This window comes from Chionomys nivalis, chromosome 19, assembly GCF_950005125.1.
Source record: "Chionomys nivalis chromosome 19, mChiNiv1.1, whole genome shotgun sequence".
In the NCBI taxonomy this organism is placed as follows: domain Eukaryota; kingdom Metazoa; phylum Chordata; class Mammalia; order Rodentia; family Cricetidae; genus Chionomys; species Chionomys nivalis.
The window spans coordinates 48,607,124-48,625,886 of NC_080104.1; the positions used below are offsets into that span (position 1 = coordinate 48,607,124).

An 18,763-nucleotide genomic window follows, 5' to 3' on the forward strand; every position below is an offset into this window, starting at 1 on the left:
AGCATGGAATTATGGGGTCTAGACTCTAAGGTCACGAAGCCATGCTTTCTTGGGAGCCTGTTTCATAGGGAGAGACAAGACACCATAGAAACCATTTCTCAAGGCCTACGGGGTGAGCACTGTATAGCCATAGGAAGAGGAATGACTTGAAGACACCAGAGGAGCTGAGGTCATATTCCAACATAGTTGCTGCTTTGACCATGACTGAGAGAGAGAGCGTCAAAGAGGGGAACTTTGGACCAGACAGCACCAGTAGGCATGGCTCATGGAGGAGGACTCATGCACATTAGCACACAACTGGACTCTACAGAAGTGTGATGTCACTGGGTAAATGAGATGGGCATTTGGGGGATGTCAGCTCTAATAAAAAGTAGAAGTAAAACTCAGATACCTCTGCTCCAAGCATCTGTCAGTCAGAGCAAACTGGTCCATGGAGAAGAAGGGTAGTTGGGAAATCTTCTAGAAGTAACCATATCTGAAAACACTTTTAAGGAATAAATAGAATTTTCCAGATGAGCAAGAAGTGGGGGAAGGACAGAAGAAGGCATAAGACCTGTAAAGGTCTAGTCAGGTCCCAAACAGCTCTTAGAATTTCAGGAAGCCATTGGGAGACTAAAGCATGCAGCACTGATGTCCAGAACAAATTACCAAACACTATGTGACATGAAACAACACACCTTTGCTAACCTTCAACCCTGGAGGTCAAAGGTGCTTCAGCTTAAAGCACTGGCGGGCTTTGTTCCTCCTGGAGGCTGGAAAAGAAAATGGCTCCTTACCCCTTCTCGTTTCTAGAGATCACCTGTATCCCTAACTCTCTGACCCCGTCTCCTTCCTTTTCAAGACCAGCAGAAAAGCATTTCCATATCTTTCCAGCTTGCTTCTTCCACATTTAAAGCACACTCAAAAGTACATTGAGTCCAAATAGCCAGCCACTTTGCTTCTTTCTGTGACTCTAAGTGCCCCCATGCCGTGGAGCAAATTACAGGCAGAGGGACTAGGAAATGGATTTCAGGTGCTGTTACTCTGCATATGATAAATGCCGTGCAGGAGGCAGAGAGTGGTGGCACAGAGGAAAATTGTCAGGATCCACCATCACTGTGTGGAATAGATCCAGCATCCAAGGGAGGCTTGTGTGCCCATTTATATTGATTGTCCACCTGAAAAGGTCTAGAACCACACTCTGGGCATGGCTGTGTATAGATTCGGCTGATGTGGAAAGACCAGCCTTAAAATGTTGGCAGCACTGGGCTGGAGTCTCAAACATACTAGAAAGGAGAAAGTGAGCTGAGGACCAGCATCTCTCTCTCTCTCTCTCTCTCTCTCTCTCTCTCTCTCTCTCTCTCTCTCTCCTTCTTTACTGAGGGTGTACTGCATGCAGCTTCCTCTACTGTCCCTGCCATGACTGATGGGACTCTCAAACTGTGGTTCAAAGTCAACCCCTTCTCGCTCAAGAGGTTACTGTCAGGTGTTTTGGCAGAACAGTGACATTGGCGCCGGCATCGGAGTTCTGGGAATTCTCCTTACAGGGGTGCTTCAGGTCACTGCTACTACATAACAAGCCAACCCAAAACTTGCTGTCTTTAGAACAATAAGATGCTTCCCCTGCTGGCCTCTCCTCACTCATTCATAAAACTACTTCCAATAAGAGGGTCAATGAAGCTGGAAGAGCTGCATAACCATGGGGACAGCCACCACCATAGGACTGTGTCAATGGTTCCTGGGCTCTGTTCAGCTGGTCCAGCAGCCTTAGCTGGCATGCTCAGGGCAGGGTCCCTGCAGCATGGCTGTGGAACTGCAGGACCCTGGAGCCTGACCTCATATGACAACAAGGCTAACCCGACTTCAAGGGGAAGGGATATGGATTGGCCCTGCTGCTGAGGGCTGCTGTACTGTCTCATATCGTGAGGGGCTGGCTTTAAAGACAGTAGTGTTGCATTCTGACATTTGAGATTAGAGAGGCAAGGTGTTCCTGGTGACAGCAATACCCAAAACTCAGCCAAAGGGATGAACGGTCTGAGTTGTGATAAGGACCCTCGATACCAAAAGGAGGAAGCTACAAGGCCGGGGCACAGAACACCTAATCCTGTGGCTACAGAGCAGAGATGGTGGCAGATAGAGAGGGCTGGCCTGTGGTCCAGATCACGATAGAACCAGCAGGCAAAGTCTGGGATGACCCCCACCAATGGCACGTTTCTGTCTGAGCATGAGGACCATGACCACAACACGTAGGTCCATCTCGTGAGCAACGGACACTCAGCGCCCAGAGCCGCTTCCTCTCGTTCTTCGATCCCCAGCCACCAAATCTTCCTGTTTATTTGCCAGTCATAAAAGAAATTCACTGTTTCTGGCATCCAGACAGGGCGAGTAGATGCTTCAAGGCATATTGTAACCCTCAGCTTCCGTGTCCTCCACGTTTGCTCAAGTCAGAAACACAGCTAAGAGGTCCAGTCTACAGCTCCCGTTCCTGACTTCCTTGTCTCCTCGGATATTTATCTAAAGGCAAAAAGAATGCACAGGTTAGCAGGATTTATGGCAGGGAAATGTATTAACTCTGTCAAAGGGAGAACATTTATCACTCCTGTTGTAAGTAACTGAAGATCAGAGAGCAGACGGTGATCACCCAGGTGGTCATAAGAACGCACTCAGCCGTGCGCGGGTAGCTATGAATGAACTGGAGCCCGCTACAGGCAGAGAAGGATGAAACTGCTCGTTCTTACAATCACTTCCAGGATTGCGGGCGTGTGTGGGTGCGTGCATACGTGCGTAACTTGTGAGCACTGATTTGCCGGTACTTTGGGAAGGCCTGAGTTGGCCTCACTGATGGTAGCTTTGAATTCTTGTGTTATTTTTGGATTGTTGTATACACAGAAAAAGAAATGTTTACTCTAAATGAAATAGTGCGGGTGTGAGGGAGCTCGGCAGTACTCACTGCAAACTCCACCTCCGCAGCCTGGTTCGCTGTGAGCAGTGAATCCCCACTCTGCCAGTTACTCCCCCTTATCCATTATTTCCTCCTGTGACTGTCAATCAGTACTCTCTGATCTTAAGTCTGTTGCTGGGATTAGAACCCCTACGGGTGTTATATCCACCTTTGACACCCAATTGTTGCTTTGTCTTTTAAAATATGTCATAAATATGTCCTAAAAATGAAGACAGTTTTTATAGTTAGAACCTGTGTTAGTCGAAGTTTCTATTACGGTGGAGAGACACCATGATCACAACAACTCTTAAAAAGGAAAACATTTAATTAGGTCTGCTTTACAGTTTCAGAGGGTTAGTTCATTATCATCATGGTGGCAACTATGGTGGTGTGCAGGCAGACATGGTACCAGAGAGGTAGCTTAAAGTTCTACATCTTGATCCACAGACAGCAGAAGGAGACTGTCCCACTAGGCCTATCTTGAGCATACATGAGCCCTCAAAGCTCATATCCACAGTGACACACCCCCTCTAACGAGGCCACACCTCCTAATAGTGCTGCTCTCTGTGGGCCAGGCATTCACACACAGGAGTCTATGGGGGCGTTTCTATCCAAACAACCACGGAGCCTAAATAGGAAACGTGAAGGGTTTGTGACCACCTCAAAGGCGTGTGAAAGCACCATGGGTGTTTATTTCACCCAAGTATTATTGATCCACAGGACGTGGAAGCTCCTCTTCTGCATCTGCTGTTAGAGTTAGTTTGCTGACTAACGAGAAAACCAATTCTCTATTTTTAACTTCTTATTTTGCAGGTCCCTAAATTCAAGTATTCTTCCAAACAATTGGTATTTCTAAACAATCAAATCTTCCAGCAAAGACTCAGATTGTCCTACCACTGAGAACATTCAAAGCAGTGTACCTCACTTTAATGAAGCCAGTGTACTGGCTCACCACCCCCCTCCTTGGCAACATCATCAGGATATTGTCAAATAAGCACTATCCTTTGGGTTCCTTTTTGAGTCGTTGGGTCAGGTCAGCAATTCCTTTTATTGTGTTGATTTTCTTCAGTTCTCGGTTGAGTTATCCTTGAATTAGCTCTTATAAAACCTGTTCTTTGGGGAGATCTCTGCCCGTATTAACTTTGTGGGTTTACCTCTGAACTGGCTTCCTGCCTCACTCTGTTTGGAAGTCCTCTGAAAGCATCCATCTTCCTCGAAATGGAGTCATAGACTCCACCCGGAACGCAAACTCATCTATTCAGCTCTGTCACTGGCTGGAGGAGATGGATGCTGCCATGATTCTCTCTGAACAGATGAAAATAATGAGGCCCAGAAAGTAAACCCTACCCAGTGTCGGAGGTCAGGAAGGAGCAGCTAGGATTCAGACTCACTCCATCTGAGGCACCACTGTTAACACTCACCACTTTGAGAATTAGGTCATATAATTCCCTTTTTCAATTTATTCATCTCTCACATATTACATCCTGACCACAGTTTCCCCTCCCTCCTCTCCTTCTAGTCCTCCCTGCAACCTCCCCTCTCCCCCAGAACCACTCCTCTGTTTCTCTTCAGAAAATAGGGTTCTCAGAGATATCAGCCAAACATGGCATAACAAGACATGGTATAACCAGGTACAAGGCTAGGCAAGGCAACCCAGCAAGCGGAAAAGATCCCTCAAGCAGGCAAAAGAGTCTAGAGACAGCCCCTCCTCCCACCGTTAGGAGTCCCACAAGGAGACCAAGATACACAATTATAACATACATGTAGAAGGCCTAGATCAGGCCCATACAGGCCCCCTGTTGGACATCAGTTCAGTCTCTGGGGTCACATAATTCTTGATCATGTGTCTGTCCTAGCCATTGGGTACATTTAGCAATTTTAGCTTTAGTCTCTAACATAGGTGGTATTCCCCAGGGGAAGTATTGAAAAATCGTTCATCCAATACCAAATTCGTGCTTCCGGCACACTGTTCTTGGTCGATTACTCAAGGAAATAAAAATATCGTATCGTAGAATTATAAGACAGAATTTATGTTAAAGAGAACAATTGCAGGAGCCACCACACCTGACTGACCCTGACCATCAGGATTAGATGTTTGTTTTTGTGCCAAGATGTTTTCAAACACACACACACACACACAAATGGGGTACTGCTGGCTATTTTCAGCATCTTTGTGCTACCCAAATCACAGATCAAAGCCTAACCAAACCACACACCTGCCCCCACCCTCAGACTGCACAGCTGCCTGTGACAAGCCACTATGGCTAGCAGACAGCACTTCAGAATGGCTTCACCTTTGGACAAGGCCTGGCTGTGAGAAGGCAGCCTCTGCCCTGGTCGGAGCTGTGCACCGCTGTCTTTGCATCCAGAGGATGGCTCTCCTCAGTTCACTTGAGTTCAGCTCTCCTGGAATGACGACCTGACCAATTTGCTCAGGTTAGATCTCCTGGAGGGGCCAGTGATGAATCATCGAAATCTGACAGCATCCTGGAGGCTGCCTGCAGCCAGGCGACTGCTTTCTGTTGTGTGGAGGGCCTGGTTCCAGAAAGCATGACCATAACAGCAGTTTCTTTTCCTCTTTCTCTTGAAAGACTCTGATCTCTTGGGGTGTTTGTGTGTTTTGGTTTGTTGAGACATGATATTGATACGTAGCCCAGGCTAGAGTGGAGCTTTCAAACTTCCTCCCTCAGCCGACAAAAGCAGCCAGGGTTAGGAGTGTGAGCCACCATGCTAAGTCTGCAACTATCTTTTAACCTCCCTGGTATTTCAGGAAGGTCTCACATGCTTTGTTCTCCTGGTAGTGTCCACCTTCACCCTATGTTCTAGATTCCTTGATGAAAACGCTGAGCAGGGGAGGGGGAATGCTTTTGTATAGCTAGCTTTGGTGAGCTCTCTGGAGAATACTTTGTCGTGTCAATCCGGATGGTGACTATAAATAGTGAATGAATGACTAAAGCGTTCATCTCATTAGCGTGTCAGAATTTGAACCTGGATCTTCCTGTTCGCTCACATGGGGCAGTTTTTCAGCCCATACTTTGGTTCTCTTCCAGGCCACCGTAGCTGTTATGAACTTGCATGGGACACGTCCATGCCAGACCCTGCATAGTTTAAAGACTGTGGCAGGGCAAATGAGAATATTTCTTGGGCAGCCAAGGGCCAGGCATCAAAGCTCAACCCTGTAAGCGACCAGGCTCACTAGCTGGTCAACAGGCGTGGCTGGGGGCTATGTCTGTGTGCCAGCAATGCCTGGACGGGTCTGCAGTCGGCAGATTATGTTTAGAGAAAACCAAGGAGAAAATAACACGTTCACCGGAATAAACCGTTCGGGGTCAAAATAACAGTGTAGTGTTTTTGTTCTAGCGTGAGATATAAAAAGAAAGCTTAAGTTTCACTTCCAAACTCCTTGCCGGTGCTCAGGCACCTCCAAGGACGTGGCGGAACAGAGGCAAACCATTGTGAGCGGCCATGGAAAGTCCCTGGCCTCTCTAACTCGGCGTCTGCCATCTTCTTTCCAGAGCTTTATAAATGGACACGGACATGGACTACGAAAGACCCAACGTTGAAACCATCAAGTGTGTGGTCGTGGGCGACAACGCGGTGGGGAAGACTCGCCTGATCTGCGCCCGGGCATGCAACACCACGCTGACCCAGTACCAGCTGCTGGCCACCCACGTGCCCACCGTGTGGGCCATTGACCAGTATCGTGTCTGCCAGGAGGTAAGGCACATAGCTTTATCCTCGGCTACATAGCCGGCTCCAGGCCAGCCTGAACTGCTTGAGACCCTGCCTCAAGAACAAACAGAAACCTGGATCGAATAGTAGTTTGCCTGGCATGGTGGCCCAGGCCTCTGATCCCAGTGTTCAAGAAGCTAAGGCAGGAAGATAGGGAAATTTAAGGCTAACTTGGGCTAGAGGGGGGGAAAAAGGAAGTAAGGAATGAAGGAAGACAGGAAGGAAGAAAGAAAAGAAGAAAGGAAGAAAGAAAGAAAAGAAGGAAGGAAGACAGGAAGGAAGACAGGAAGGAAGGAAGGAAGGAAGGAAGGAAGGAAGGAAGGAAGGAAGGAAGGAAGGAAGGAAGGAAGGAAGGAAGGAAGGAAAGGAAACTTTAAAATAATGCTTAGGCCATCACTCCTGTTTGCTATTTATTAGTCTGATTAAAAAATAAAGGAGGCAACTGGCTATATTGCACATCAAAAATAGAAGTCACCTGTTTGGTACCAGGAAAAAAAAGCAAAGTATGGTACACCAAAGGAAGCCTGAGTCACATGATGGGGAAGGTGAGCTAGGTGTTGTCTCATGTCCCACCTGATGGTGAAAAGGCCTAAAGAAAACTCCTGTGGAATAACACTTGAACATACCACCTCAACCCCCCACATACCCTCCACACTCCCCTGTCACACTCCCTCCCTTCGCATGCCCCTTCTCTCATACACTTCTTCCTCTTCCCTGCTGCCACAGGTCCTGGAGCGATCCAGGGATGTCGTCGACGAAGTGAGCATTTCTCTCAGGCTTTGGGACACTTTTGGAGATCACCACAAAGACAGGCGTTTCGCCTATGGCAGGTAAAACAGGGCCAGGGAAGCCCGTGGTTGCGCCCAGTTCCCTATCCCCATCCTCAGCGGGTTAAGAAAGCCACTGGAAACATCTGTGTTTGAGACACAGTGTGATGTGGCCCACTTAGCAGAAGTTGCACAGTCTCAATGGGAGCTGTTTGGCTCCCGTGAGACTTTAAGAGCCCCACAAGTTCACAATGTACAACAGACCTTGTCCTGCCCCATGACAGTGCTAAAGTCACCTGTCCCCTCACTCCCAACAAAGCAAACTGCTCTTTCCTGGGACTCCACGGACTTAGGGTTCAGTGCTCTGTGTCCTTGCCCTAAGGTTCTGTCACTTGCACTGACCTCACTGACGTGGCAACAGCAAGTGCTTCCCCTCACCCCAGGCAACAGGCTGGCTTCGGGAGCCTTGGTTCCTGTGAGGAACTTCCTACTGCCTGCCTGTTTTCACCTTGTCCCTTCCCATGCCCACAGCCTCCAGGCCTGCTGCCACAGACCCCCTAGGAAGGAGAGACTAGAACTGAGAACTACCCCCATCTCAGCCATCAGCTTCATTCTGGAAACACTTAATGTGCGGTGCTAAATTAATCCAAGGCCCAGTAATCTACACTTTTTTTTTTTTTTTTTGAAAATTTGGTAGTGGTAGGAGTTCCTTTCAGTCCGTGGTAGCTTCAGCTACCTCTTTTCATTGCTCTGAGAAAGTCATTTAACTTCACGATGGCTTCCCCTTTTTATCACTTGTGGAGAAAGAAGAGCACAATTGCAGTTTCAAGTAATCACTTTGGTGTGGAAACCCTGTCCTGGGTGTGTGTGCGTGTATGCGTGTCTGCATGCGCACATGCCTTAGTGTATGTAGGTGCGCCACACGTGTGCAGGAGCACTAAGAGGTCAGAAGAGGGCGTCCAGATCCCCCTGGAACTGGAGTTACAAACTATTGTGAGCAGCTACACGGATGCCAAGAGCCAAACCCAGGTCCTCCGCAAGAACGAGAAGTGTTCTTGAGCACTGAGCCACATTCCAGGCCCCGCGCCTGTTTTTTGTCTTGTTTTGTTTGTTTTTGTTTTACTTATTTTTACTGTCCTTGGTGTGGGCCACTCAATAGTGACCAACCGGCGTAAACTTTGAGGTACTCAGGGTACATCCCAAGGCATTTAGAACCTTGTTCAAGTAATTCATTGGATCCCTAGGGTGATAGTGAGAGAAACCAGACGCATGTCAAGACGTCTTGGGCCTCAATGCTGGCTTTCTCTGCTTCTCGGTGCAAAGGAGTTTCACGATGGTCTGTTTTCTGGAGCATTCCAGCAGATCCAGTAGAAATCAATGGCAGGCAGTTGGCCAAGTTGGATTTGAAAACTTTCTAACACGGTCTAACTGGACGCAGAATGCCATTGCTCTCTCTGTAGCTTCCTGGCGACTGTTTAACCTCCACCTCCACTCTGCCTACCAGAAAAATAGACCCAGTGTATCAAAGGTCTTCCCAGATCTCCGCCAACATGGCAGGAGCTCAGCTGACATTGTGCAGCGCATCCCGTGGGGGACCCTAGGAGGCAGATAGACCCTACACTACAGGTGACAATTCCCTCACCTGTTTCCCGGTCCTGAGTTTCAAGGTGCAGCCTCGCCTGCAGCTCTCCAGGACTTGGGGCTCCCCCGCCTCCCCAACTGATGTGCACCTCCATCTCATTTTAGATAGGATGCAGCCGAAAATGACCCCACATTGGGGAGCAGAGTTTTGTTTGTTCTTCCGTGTTTGTGCAAAGGCTTAAGACTAGAGTCCTTGTCCATAGTTTCCCATCTGGATCCTTTGTCCTCGGGAAGGCAAGTTACCCATCCTGGCACAACAGCTGGTGGGGTCCTAAGACCGCCATGCACCATCCACTTTTAAATGAATTTTTAAAGCTCTTCTCTGGTTCTTCATCAGCTTTTTTTTTTTTTTCAAGAAAGAGCCTTTTCTTAAAAGAATATCACTTATCTATGAGAATGACTGGTCACACTTTGATACTGGGCACCCTAAAAAAATTGGCAAATGGCATGGGCTGTGACTTTAGAAGGACACACAGGATGCTCAATCCCTCTCCTCTGAGCCAAGCTCGTGTACACCATTACAATGTCACTGTTTCCTTGACTGATCTGCTCCAGGTTCAGACACCCCCCCCCAAAAAAAAAACTCTGTAGGGTGCTAAAGATATCAGCAGTGACTACAACATGAGAGCTAAGCAGCCCGGGAGGCGGGTCTGAGTTCCTGCCCCGCACCCTCCATATCCTATCCCACCTTGTTGTTGTCTTGGTGACCTCATTGAAGTAAGATCATTTCACAGTTGAGGAAGCAGCTACAGGAAGGGCCAAGGTCGGGCGACTGAGACAGAGCTGAACTGAGCTTTCCTTCCTGGTCTGGTGAACTGCAAGGTTCACGTCCTGCCACACCGCCTCACTCATGGCTAGCCGTGTTGCTAGTGAGCTGCAAAGCCCACATCCTGCCACACTTGTAGCTAGTGTGGCTAGCAGTGGTACTAGGTGGCAGGCACACTTGACACTCCCTTCTGGTCTCATTCATCTCACGCTCTCTGCTAGAAGAGTGAAAAACTAGCATTCCCCCATCTCCCTGCTGTGGTGTTGCAGGGCTTCTGGTAATTTCCTTAACCCTCAGCAAATAATCCAATGCTTTGTACGCATCCCTAAGCAGCCAAGCATGAACCTTTTCGCTGTGAGTAGAGATGACACACCCATAACTTAAATAAATATATATATGGCGTGTGCCCACAAGCCTGCATGTGTGTGTGTGCACATGTGTATGCAGATGCATGAGCACAAGTGTGTGCATACCTGTAGAGGGTGGTAGTGGGAATGTCCTGCAATCATTTTCCTCTTATTCTTTGAGGCAGGGTCTCTCAGTCAAATCCAGAGCTCCCCAACACGGCTCTTCCTGCTAGCCAACTTACTCTGGGGATCCCCGATCTCTGCTTTCTAAGTGCTGGGATTACAGTCAAGTCACGGCACCCATGTGGCACTTACATGGGTTCTTTTGCTTTTTGTGGCAAGCACTTTAGCTACTGAGCCATCTTCCCAGCCCTCAAGAGAGCATCTTGAGAGCTAATGGAAATTCTGGGTAACTGGGGAGGAAGGAATATTTTCCTTCCAAAACAGTCAACTGAACAGTTCAGAACCAACACAACTGCCCTCCTTGCCAGCAGTTCTGTGCATATTTACAGTCTAACTGGACTTGTTTAAGGCATGCTATAATCTTATAAAGATTTCTCTCCCGATGAGGAATACAGTGCGTGTTAAGTTAATCAGGGCTGGCGGCTTCTGCGTGTCTGTTTAGATAAGATGGTTTGGGTTTCATGTTAAAAGTCCACGAAATCAGATACGTCACGGCTACACTTAGTTTCCAGTGCTTCTTGGAGGCCCCTTTAAAATATTCAAGACTCTGGTCACCCGGTGTTTGTGTCTTTGTCTGAGCTTATGGCCAATAACAAGAGAAAAGTAAGAAACAATGAGTGCATCTGTTAGAGTCTTTTGAGTTTGCCTGGCCCATCCGGGAACATTCCAGATGATTTCAGGGTGACAAACAGCCTCTTCTACCACAGATACGCCAGGAGAAGGTTGGCTGAGGTCAAGACCAGATAAAAACGAGTGAATACCTTGGAGTGCAAATGTAAATAACTTTAAAGATAGAGTCATCATTGGCTTGATTTTTTTTTCTTCCCCACCTCAAGCTCACTGATCTTGTCTTTGCTTAAAATGCTGCTGCCTTACTTGTTGTGGGTTTATTTTCAATTTTTGAAAAAAAAATACTATTTATCTAGACAGCTGAGTATTTTGGTGCCTCCCTGCCTTTCGTCCCCAACACAGGTGACCTGTGCTCTTCTCCAGTCCCCAGCCCTGACAGAAGGCTTTACAAATGGACACAGGAATGCTACCCAAAGCATAGCCTCCGTATATTAGTAATTAGGAAAGTGATTACAGGTTGTGCCCTGAAGACATCAAGTCCTACAGCTTCTGTAACACAAGGAACTGACTGTTGCTGTGGCCTTAGACTAAGTCCCCAGTTCTGTGAATCTAGATGCAGGTGCTCGTTATACGAGAGTGTTAGCGCTCACGCTTGGGTGCACCTCGGTGTGGTACTTGCTCTAGAGTTAGAGATCTGGCATGAGATCAACCAGCCAGTGCCAGCCCACCTTTGGATGGTCATGAAGCAGGTGGCCCTCAGCCACACACAGGTGACCACTCCTCAGGAACAGTAGTGTTTTTCTTGACCAAACCTCAACAGAAGGGACAATGGAGAGTGAGAACTTCAGATGAGTGGGCACTGGGCAGCAAAGCACACATAGTGTGTGGCTCCATTCAGACAAAATTCTAGAAAATATAGGCTGCTTGCATGGAGATGATGGGTTGGTTCTGTCTTTCACCGCTGAGACAAACAAGCTGACAAAAGTGTCTCAAGGAAGGAAGAGTTTATTTGGCTTGCAGTTCACGAAGGAATGCAACCCATCACAGTGAAGCATCATGGGAAATGTGGGAGTATCAGGCAGCTGCTCACAGGAAGCAAAAAGCAAACAGAAAGTAGGGCCTAGCTATAGGAACTTTAAATCCCTACCCCCAGAGACCCACTTCCTCCCCTGAGGCTCCATCCTCTTCCAAAACAGCATCACCGACTGGGGACCAAGGGATCAAACACATAAGGCTGGGTTACCCAATTATACGAGGGAATTCAGGAGTGATGGAAATGTTGTCTTTAATTGTGATCATGGTTTTAGGGGGAATAGAGATGTCAGAACTGAAATATGCTACAGATAAACATTGAAAGTTTAATGTATTTTGATTTTATCTCCATTAAGTTTAAGATGGGAAAGTGGAGAATTGGAACCTTAGTAACTGATAACAGAAAATGGAGTTTACAGACTCTCAAAGCTAATGCTAGACCACCATCCTGCCACACAAAGCCATGCTGGTTCTCTTCTCCTAGAAGGAGAGCCCCCCGCCCAGTGGCTAGCTGTCTGATCACAGGGACCATGCTTAGTCTGTATTTGTGTTCCTCTCATCCCAAAGGTTCATTTCTCTGTGTACCCATGACAGTGAGGTAGAGAACACTTGGTTCCATGAGAGGGTTCATCTTCCACAGCTGTCTGCTCAGGCTGTAGAGTTATGTAGCAGAAATCTCTGGTGTATGTGTGTGACCAGTGTGGCCTAACTCACTGCCCTGTATGGAAACTGGGGTGCAGAGCTGAGAAGTGGGGTGTACCATTGCTTGTCTTTCTGTCTTCGGTCTCATCTTCTCTTCCCAGCTTTATCTTGCTCGAGACAAACAAGCCACATCTCCAGCACTTGCCTCTCCTTACTGTTTTCCTTGAATTTCAGTGTTCTCATGAATAGTCTTAAATAGAAGATTTGTATAGATATGGATGACTTTCCAATTAAAAGGTCACTTCTTCTCTGGGTATCTTTTCCCTGAATTTTGTTAGAATAATTTTTATAAAAGTTTTCTCTCTCTCTCTCTCTCTCTCTCTCTCTCTCTCTGTGTGTGTGTGTGTGGGTGTGTGTTCGTGTGCATGCTAATAGTAAGAGTATTAAGCAAAAACAATTGAAAACAGATCATTTACCATAATATATGTACCCAAGATAATAAAATACTTGGGTAAATATTTACAGGCAATTTCAAAAATTACATGTATGGCCAAGTATGCATTCAGAGCTTGAACACACAGCTGTGAGGTTGCTGTGGAGCCTGGCCATCTCAGTCTTCACATCCTATCTTCTGGACCTCCTTTGGCTGCTGCTCCAGGCAAACCTTTCTCCTCTGAAACAGAGCAGCTTGTGCTAGAACCGAGAGAAAGTGGTGTCAACAGAGATTCCCTATGTCTGGCCAAGTCCTGTTCCCCCCATAGATCAGAAGCACTCAGTGAGACAGAGATAATGCTTCCTAGGCCACTGGAGCTCACGTGAAAACGGTGCCAGTCACGTGGCCGGAGAAGCTGTCACCTGGTAACTTGACCAGGAGAGCATAGCTAGACCCAAGAGAAGTTCCCAGGAGTGTCACACTGAGGCTGCTGGCCTAGGTAAAGGGAACAGCCTTCTTCTGACTTTTTATTCTCCTTTACTAACTGTAAGCTTTACAAATTGAGTCAAACTTGCAATGTTGACCTTTCTATATAGAGTGAGAGGAATTAAAAGCAAAAAGCAAAAACAACCATCAGTGTGTGTTGTTTCTGTAGCGAGATCTTCTGGTGAAGAGATAGATTCCAGGCCACAGTGCTTTTCCTTTCGGATTAGGTGGGTCAGAGGCAGAAGACTGTTGAATAACTCTGTGGTCAGTCATTCTGGAACCTGCTTCCAGAAACTCCAGACCAAAAGGCATAGCTGTGAGCCAGAACGAAACTCGATCTCACTCTCACTGGCTGGAGCCTCCAAGGTCTTCTTCTGGGTAGGTTCTGAGCGAGTCTCCATATTTGTCCGGTTGGTCCTGTCTGCTACAGAGCATGTCCTCAGCTGTTCTTCTCAGGAAGTTAATAACCCCGCCAGCTGCTCCTAATGCCAGCCACCCGTGACAAACATCTCTACCGTGCGTCTACAGCTGCACTCTTTTCCCCAGACTTCTGCCCCAGCCCAGAAAACTGTGCAAAGGACACAGCTCTAGGCTGCAGGAAGATGAATGAAAAAAAAAAAAAAAGAGAAAATAGTGAATTGTCTCTCAAGTCTGTCCTACTGGCTTCAGACATTCATTAAGTTGGTGTGTGTGTGTGTGTGTGTGTATGTGTGTGTGTGTGGTTTTTTTGTTGTTGTTGTTTGTTTTTGTTTTTCGAGACAGGGTTTCTCTGTGGCTTTGGAGCCTGTCCTGGAACTAGCTCTTGTAGATCAGGCTGGTCTCGAACTCACAGAGATTCACCTGCCTCTGCCTCCCAAGTGCTGGGATTAAAGGCGTGTGCCACCACCGCCTGGCATGTGTGTGTTTCTAAAAGCAAGATGATCTTTGTAATCAAAGGCATCCCTGAACCTTAATCTAGCTGGAATCTCCTAGAATCAATCCAAAAAGCACCCTGCTCTCTTTCTTTACCTTTTTTTTCACTTCTGGAGATAATCTCATTCCTGGAGGGAAAAAAAATGTTGCTCCTCTGCAGTTAGGAAAACAGTCAATGGATTTTTTTAAAAAAATTCAAATAATTTTTAAGAAAGCGTTTTAACTGGTTAACCTCTGCTTGTGTCCCCAAGACATCACGTGGCGGCCTTCCAGGAGCAACAGTCTGAAGAACTGTCATGGCTCACAATCTGTTCTCATTCCTGACCTCAACTGCAGCCAATCCCCTGCCCGACTTCATGTAGCCTAGTTTCGTTTCTTTTAGATTCAGAGTCTGCAGACATCTGTGACCCCTTAGCCTTGTATGCTTGGATACCGCACAGGCCTTTTAAGGGGATAAGAGCAATAGAGGGAACATGGGGGAAGAAAAACAGAATCCCGAAGATGAGCTCGCTCCTGGTACTTGCAGGCAGTTTGCTGTATCCATTATAGCAGTTCCCTGGGGACCATACTGAGCACAGTGAGATGTCTTAGGTACCTTCTTGTGCCACTTGGTCCCTTCCTGGATATGGTCTTTCAAGCTCTGTCGGCACACCCTACACCTGTCTCTCCTCCCAAGATCAAGCAAAGGTACCACCACCCCTCTTAGTTGCTGTCTCTTCTCTGGTCCCCTGCTTCTGCTGGCTTTTCCCCTCCCTGACCCCTGTTTCTCGGCCACTCTGTCACCAGTTGAATCAGATTGCAATGTGTCACAACAGTAACATCAGCTTATGAAACTAGAAATCGCGTCGTTCCACTCAGGAGCACCACTCGGGAGCCTGCCGGCTCACCGAAAACCAAAGCCGCACTCCTCTGAGAATCCTCCCACCTCAGCCTCTTTGTGGTTCTGCTTCTCCCGTCCTCCTCCCCGCTGTGCTCCATCAATGGGCCTCTTCCCTCGGGAGGCATCCTAGGCATGCCTGCCTCTGGGCTTCATCTTTGCTAAAAGTCACTAGTTATGGCTTTGAACTCTTTCCCCACACACAGCTGGCACGTCTGCTCCCTCCCTTCTTTCGGTTATTCCCTGAAATGTCAACTTCAGAGAGGGCCTCCCCAGAGGGCCTCAGTTCTATCCCCTGATACAGCTGTCCCCTTTCTCTGTTCCACGTTCTGGTTGGCTCTTGACGTAGCATCACCAGCTCTGCGGGTTTCTCTCTTGTCTTCTTGTCTCCATCCTCCACCGGGCAGGCATGAAAAAGAATAGCCGAGGTGAGGACAATTGTCCCCAGTGTCTCCAAGAGAGCCTTGCATGCCGTGGGCTGTCCCTGTTCTGTATGAACGGAATGGCTAGATGAATGTAAACTGAGACAGGATGCGGGACAAAGCAAGCCCTAGTGACCTTCAGACTCCAGAGAATTGCTGAGAAGTCTGGGCGGAAATCTCGCTTTCCCATCAAGCTCAGAAAAGGTGTCTAGTTGACAGTTTGGCCTCATAAGAGTCCTCCTGGGCATTAATCCCAGAGGCTTCCCACCCAGCAGCACTGCAAGAGACATGCGGGATTTTCTGGATCTGCAGCTGGCCTCGCCGCTCGGCACGGAAAGCATGTGTCTCTGGCATTTTAGCTTTGAGGAAAACCAAAGAGGACCGAAGCACCAACGTCAGGAGTTGGGAGAGTTTTTTATGTCTATCAGCCAGGCATTCAGTGAGGCCTTTCATTTGTTTCAATAAGTCGATGGGACGCCACTCAGTTTTGCTCTTGTTCTGCTTTCTCCTGGTAATGACGGCTTGAAATGTCAGGACTGGGTAGTGGTGTGGGGAGCAAATGGCCTGGGGCTGCCAGATGACAGCTGTGTCAGTTGCTTTCCCACGGCAGACACAGAACGCCCGACAGGAGCAACTTAACAGAGCAAGGGTCTGTCTGGGCTCACAGTCTAGAAACAAAGCCGGCCTCAGCTCTATGTAAGAAGCAGGTCTGTGGTTCAGCCTGTGGCAACCAGGATAACCACAGCCAGGGAACAGAGAGAAAAGAACGTTGGTGCTCAGCTCCGTTTCTCAGGTTTATCCAGTTTGAGGCCTCAACCGTCAGTTATATTCAGGGTAGGTCGTCTCTCCTCAGATAAATCTTCTCAGAAACCTGCCCTCACAGACGCGTGCAAAGGTGTCTATCCTACGTGATTCTCAACCCTCGTCAGTGATCAAGGTCGGCCATGGTCACAGCCCACCACTTTGGTTGGTAAGGCCGCTCACTGCTGTGGCATCTGTGCTAGGGTGGAGGGACCAGCCATTGTGAATACTCTACTGTTGTCTGCAGTCTCTGGTGGCACTGGCGGGCTGTCATGGCTACCTGCCGACTCTTAAGAGCGCGGTTTGCTTTGGCCAGATTTTTGTTGGGTGGAGGGAGCTGGGTCTAGCCTGTCACTTCCTGGTGAAACTGCGTTTACAATAGTCACGCATGCTAATCACTCCCCAATCTGGATATATTTCAGGGTGCTTTGACAGTTTTCCCCATATAACATCTGTACTTAAAGAAGCCTCTCTGCTCTTGGTAAAGTATTGGCTCGATTACTCCGCTCACATCCGGGGCCCTGCATGGTTCTTCTGCCCTGCTCTCCCCAGAACTCCCAACCAGGCACCCCCACTTCCTACCCCCACAGGCCCATCCTGTCCATCCTCCATGAGATTGAGCTTCCCCAGCCATCCATCTCCGACCCAGTCGTGTGCACCATCTCTGACAACTCCCTCCACATCTCATACACCCAGGCTGCTCCCCTACTAAAACCTGGAGCCACGCGCTCCCACCCTCTGCCATGCTCCCAGCTGTCCTGTGCTGTCTCGACGTGTCTGTGTGCATCACACGGTCAGAGTACGGTGCATGAGAAGTGTGTGGTCGGTGTGAATGGTTTCGAAATGTTTCTGGGAAGAACCTCAGAGATCAGCAGGGAGAGGAAACTCGAAGGCCCACGGCTGGAGGTCAGGAACTCCTTGCTTGAATCTCGGCAAGAAGTGGATGCCCGGGCACTGGCAAAGAAAGCCCGTTTGGATATGACTATGACCCCTAACTGTGTACAGCTCGTGGAGTCTCCCCTAGAAAAGTTAAAGTAGGTGTAGGTACTGGTAGTTTATAAAGTAGCAGGGTCTGAACACAGAATGAAAGTCTTAAGAGAAGATATGGGTAATTAAAAGAAGGCAATCTCATACAGAACTTGGAGGAATATCGCACAGGCTTCTTCTACGCTTCAACGTTAGTCTTGCATGTCCACGCTGAGCTGAGCACCCTGGAGAAGGGCATGCAGCCAGTCACCCTACTCCCTGCCTTCTGAAGACCAGATAGAATACGTTTTCATTTGCATTGCCTGTCAAAGAGGTCTGATGTGAGGTTTTTAGATAAAAGGTGACTTCGGGGTTCCTTCTTGACTTAACAAGATAAGGTAAAGAAACCTAGGTCCACAGGCCCTTCAGCGTGACGCCCGTGACAAGGCCGAGGGGCCCTCTGTGATGGGAAAGAGCATAGAAATGGTATTCCTAACAATCAGTGCCTTTAAGCTTCTGGAAGCTTCTCCAAGCTCTTCCCACCAATAGCCTGTGCTTGTAAAAACAGTCTTTGAGACCCCTGCTATTTGGTGTTGAGTCTGGCTCCAGACAAGGTATGCAGAACGGACAGCCTTTCTCGGATTTCTTTAATGTTCCAACAAAGATAAGCCCTGGCCTGGCACAAACACTTCACACTGGCATCTCTAACAACCCTTCGAATGCTGTCTTTGGCCGGTGTCTCCCCCGAAAGATAACAGGGAAAGTATGCCTCTGGGGTTTATTTAATATACATACAACAAAGAAAAACAGACACAGCTAAGGTTGACCTGGGCCCCTACAGTCTTGGGTGACCTGGCCCCTCTCCCACCCCTGCCTCTCTCTTCTGATGCTGGACATGCCCAATTGCTCTACCATTGATTCCAGACCAATTTTAACCAGTCAAAATATGTTACTTTGTAGACCTGACTTGATAGACACCCAAGTGAAACAAACTGATAATTCTCCCTTAGGAACAAGCAATCATTTTTTTCTCTTAAAAAAATTGCACTCGCCAATTCTATGTCTAATGAACAAAAGGGTTCATTGCATTCTTAGCCCCTGTGTGTTTTTGACTTTGTCTAATAAGCCCGTTTATCCCAGTCATAATTTTTTAAATTAAAAATCAATACAATATGCATCCCAACCTTCCTCCTGCGCCCCTTCTCACTCTTGAAATTCTGAGGTTTAAAGTCCCATCCACCCAGAGTTTGGTCTCTGAGTGCGCCT

At 47.9% G+C, this 18,763-nt stretch overlaps 1 protein-coding gene across 2 annotated transcripts in view; it reads left to right on the plus strand.

Annotated features, from left to right (window-relative positions):
- The window catches only part of Rhobtb1 (Rho related BTB domain containing 1), a 64,070-nt gene that overhangs the window by 19,538 nt on the left and 25,769 nt on the right, over positions 1 to 18,763 (plus strand). For both annotated transcript variants that reach the window (XM_057751649.1, XM_057751648.1), the window contains exons 3-4: positions 6,436 to 6,637; positions 7,379 to 7,482. In XM_057751649.1, the coding sequence (XP_057607632.1) occupies positions 6,446 to 6,637; positions 7,379 to 7,482 (296 nt within the window). In that variant the 5' untranslated portion in view covers positions 6,436 to 6,445. The remainder of the gene's footprint in view (positions 1 to 6,435; positions 6,638 to 7,378; positions 7,483 to 18,763) is intronic.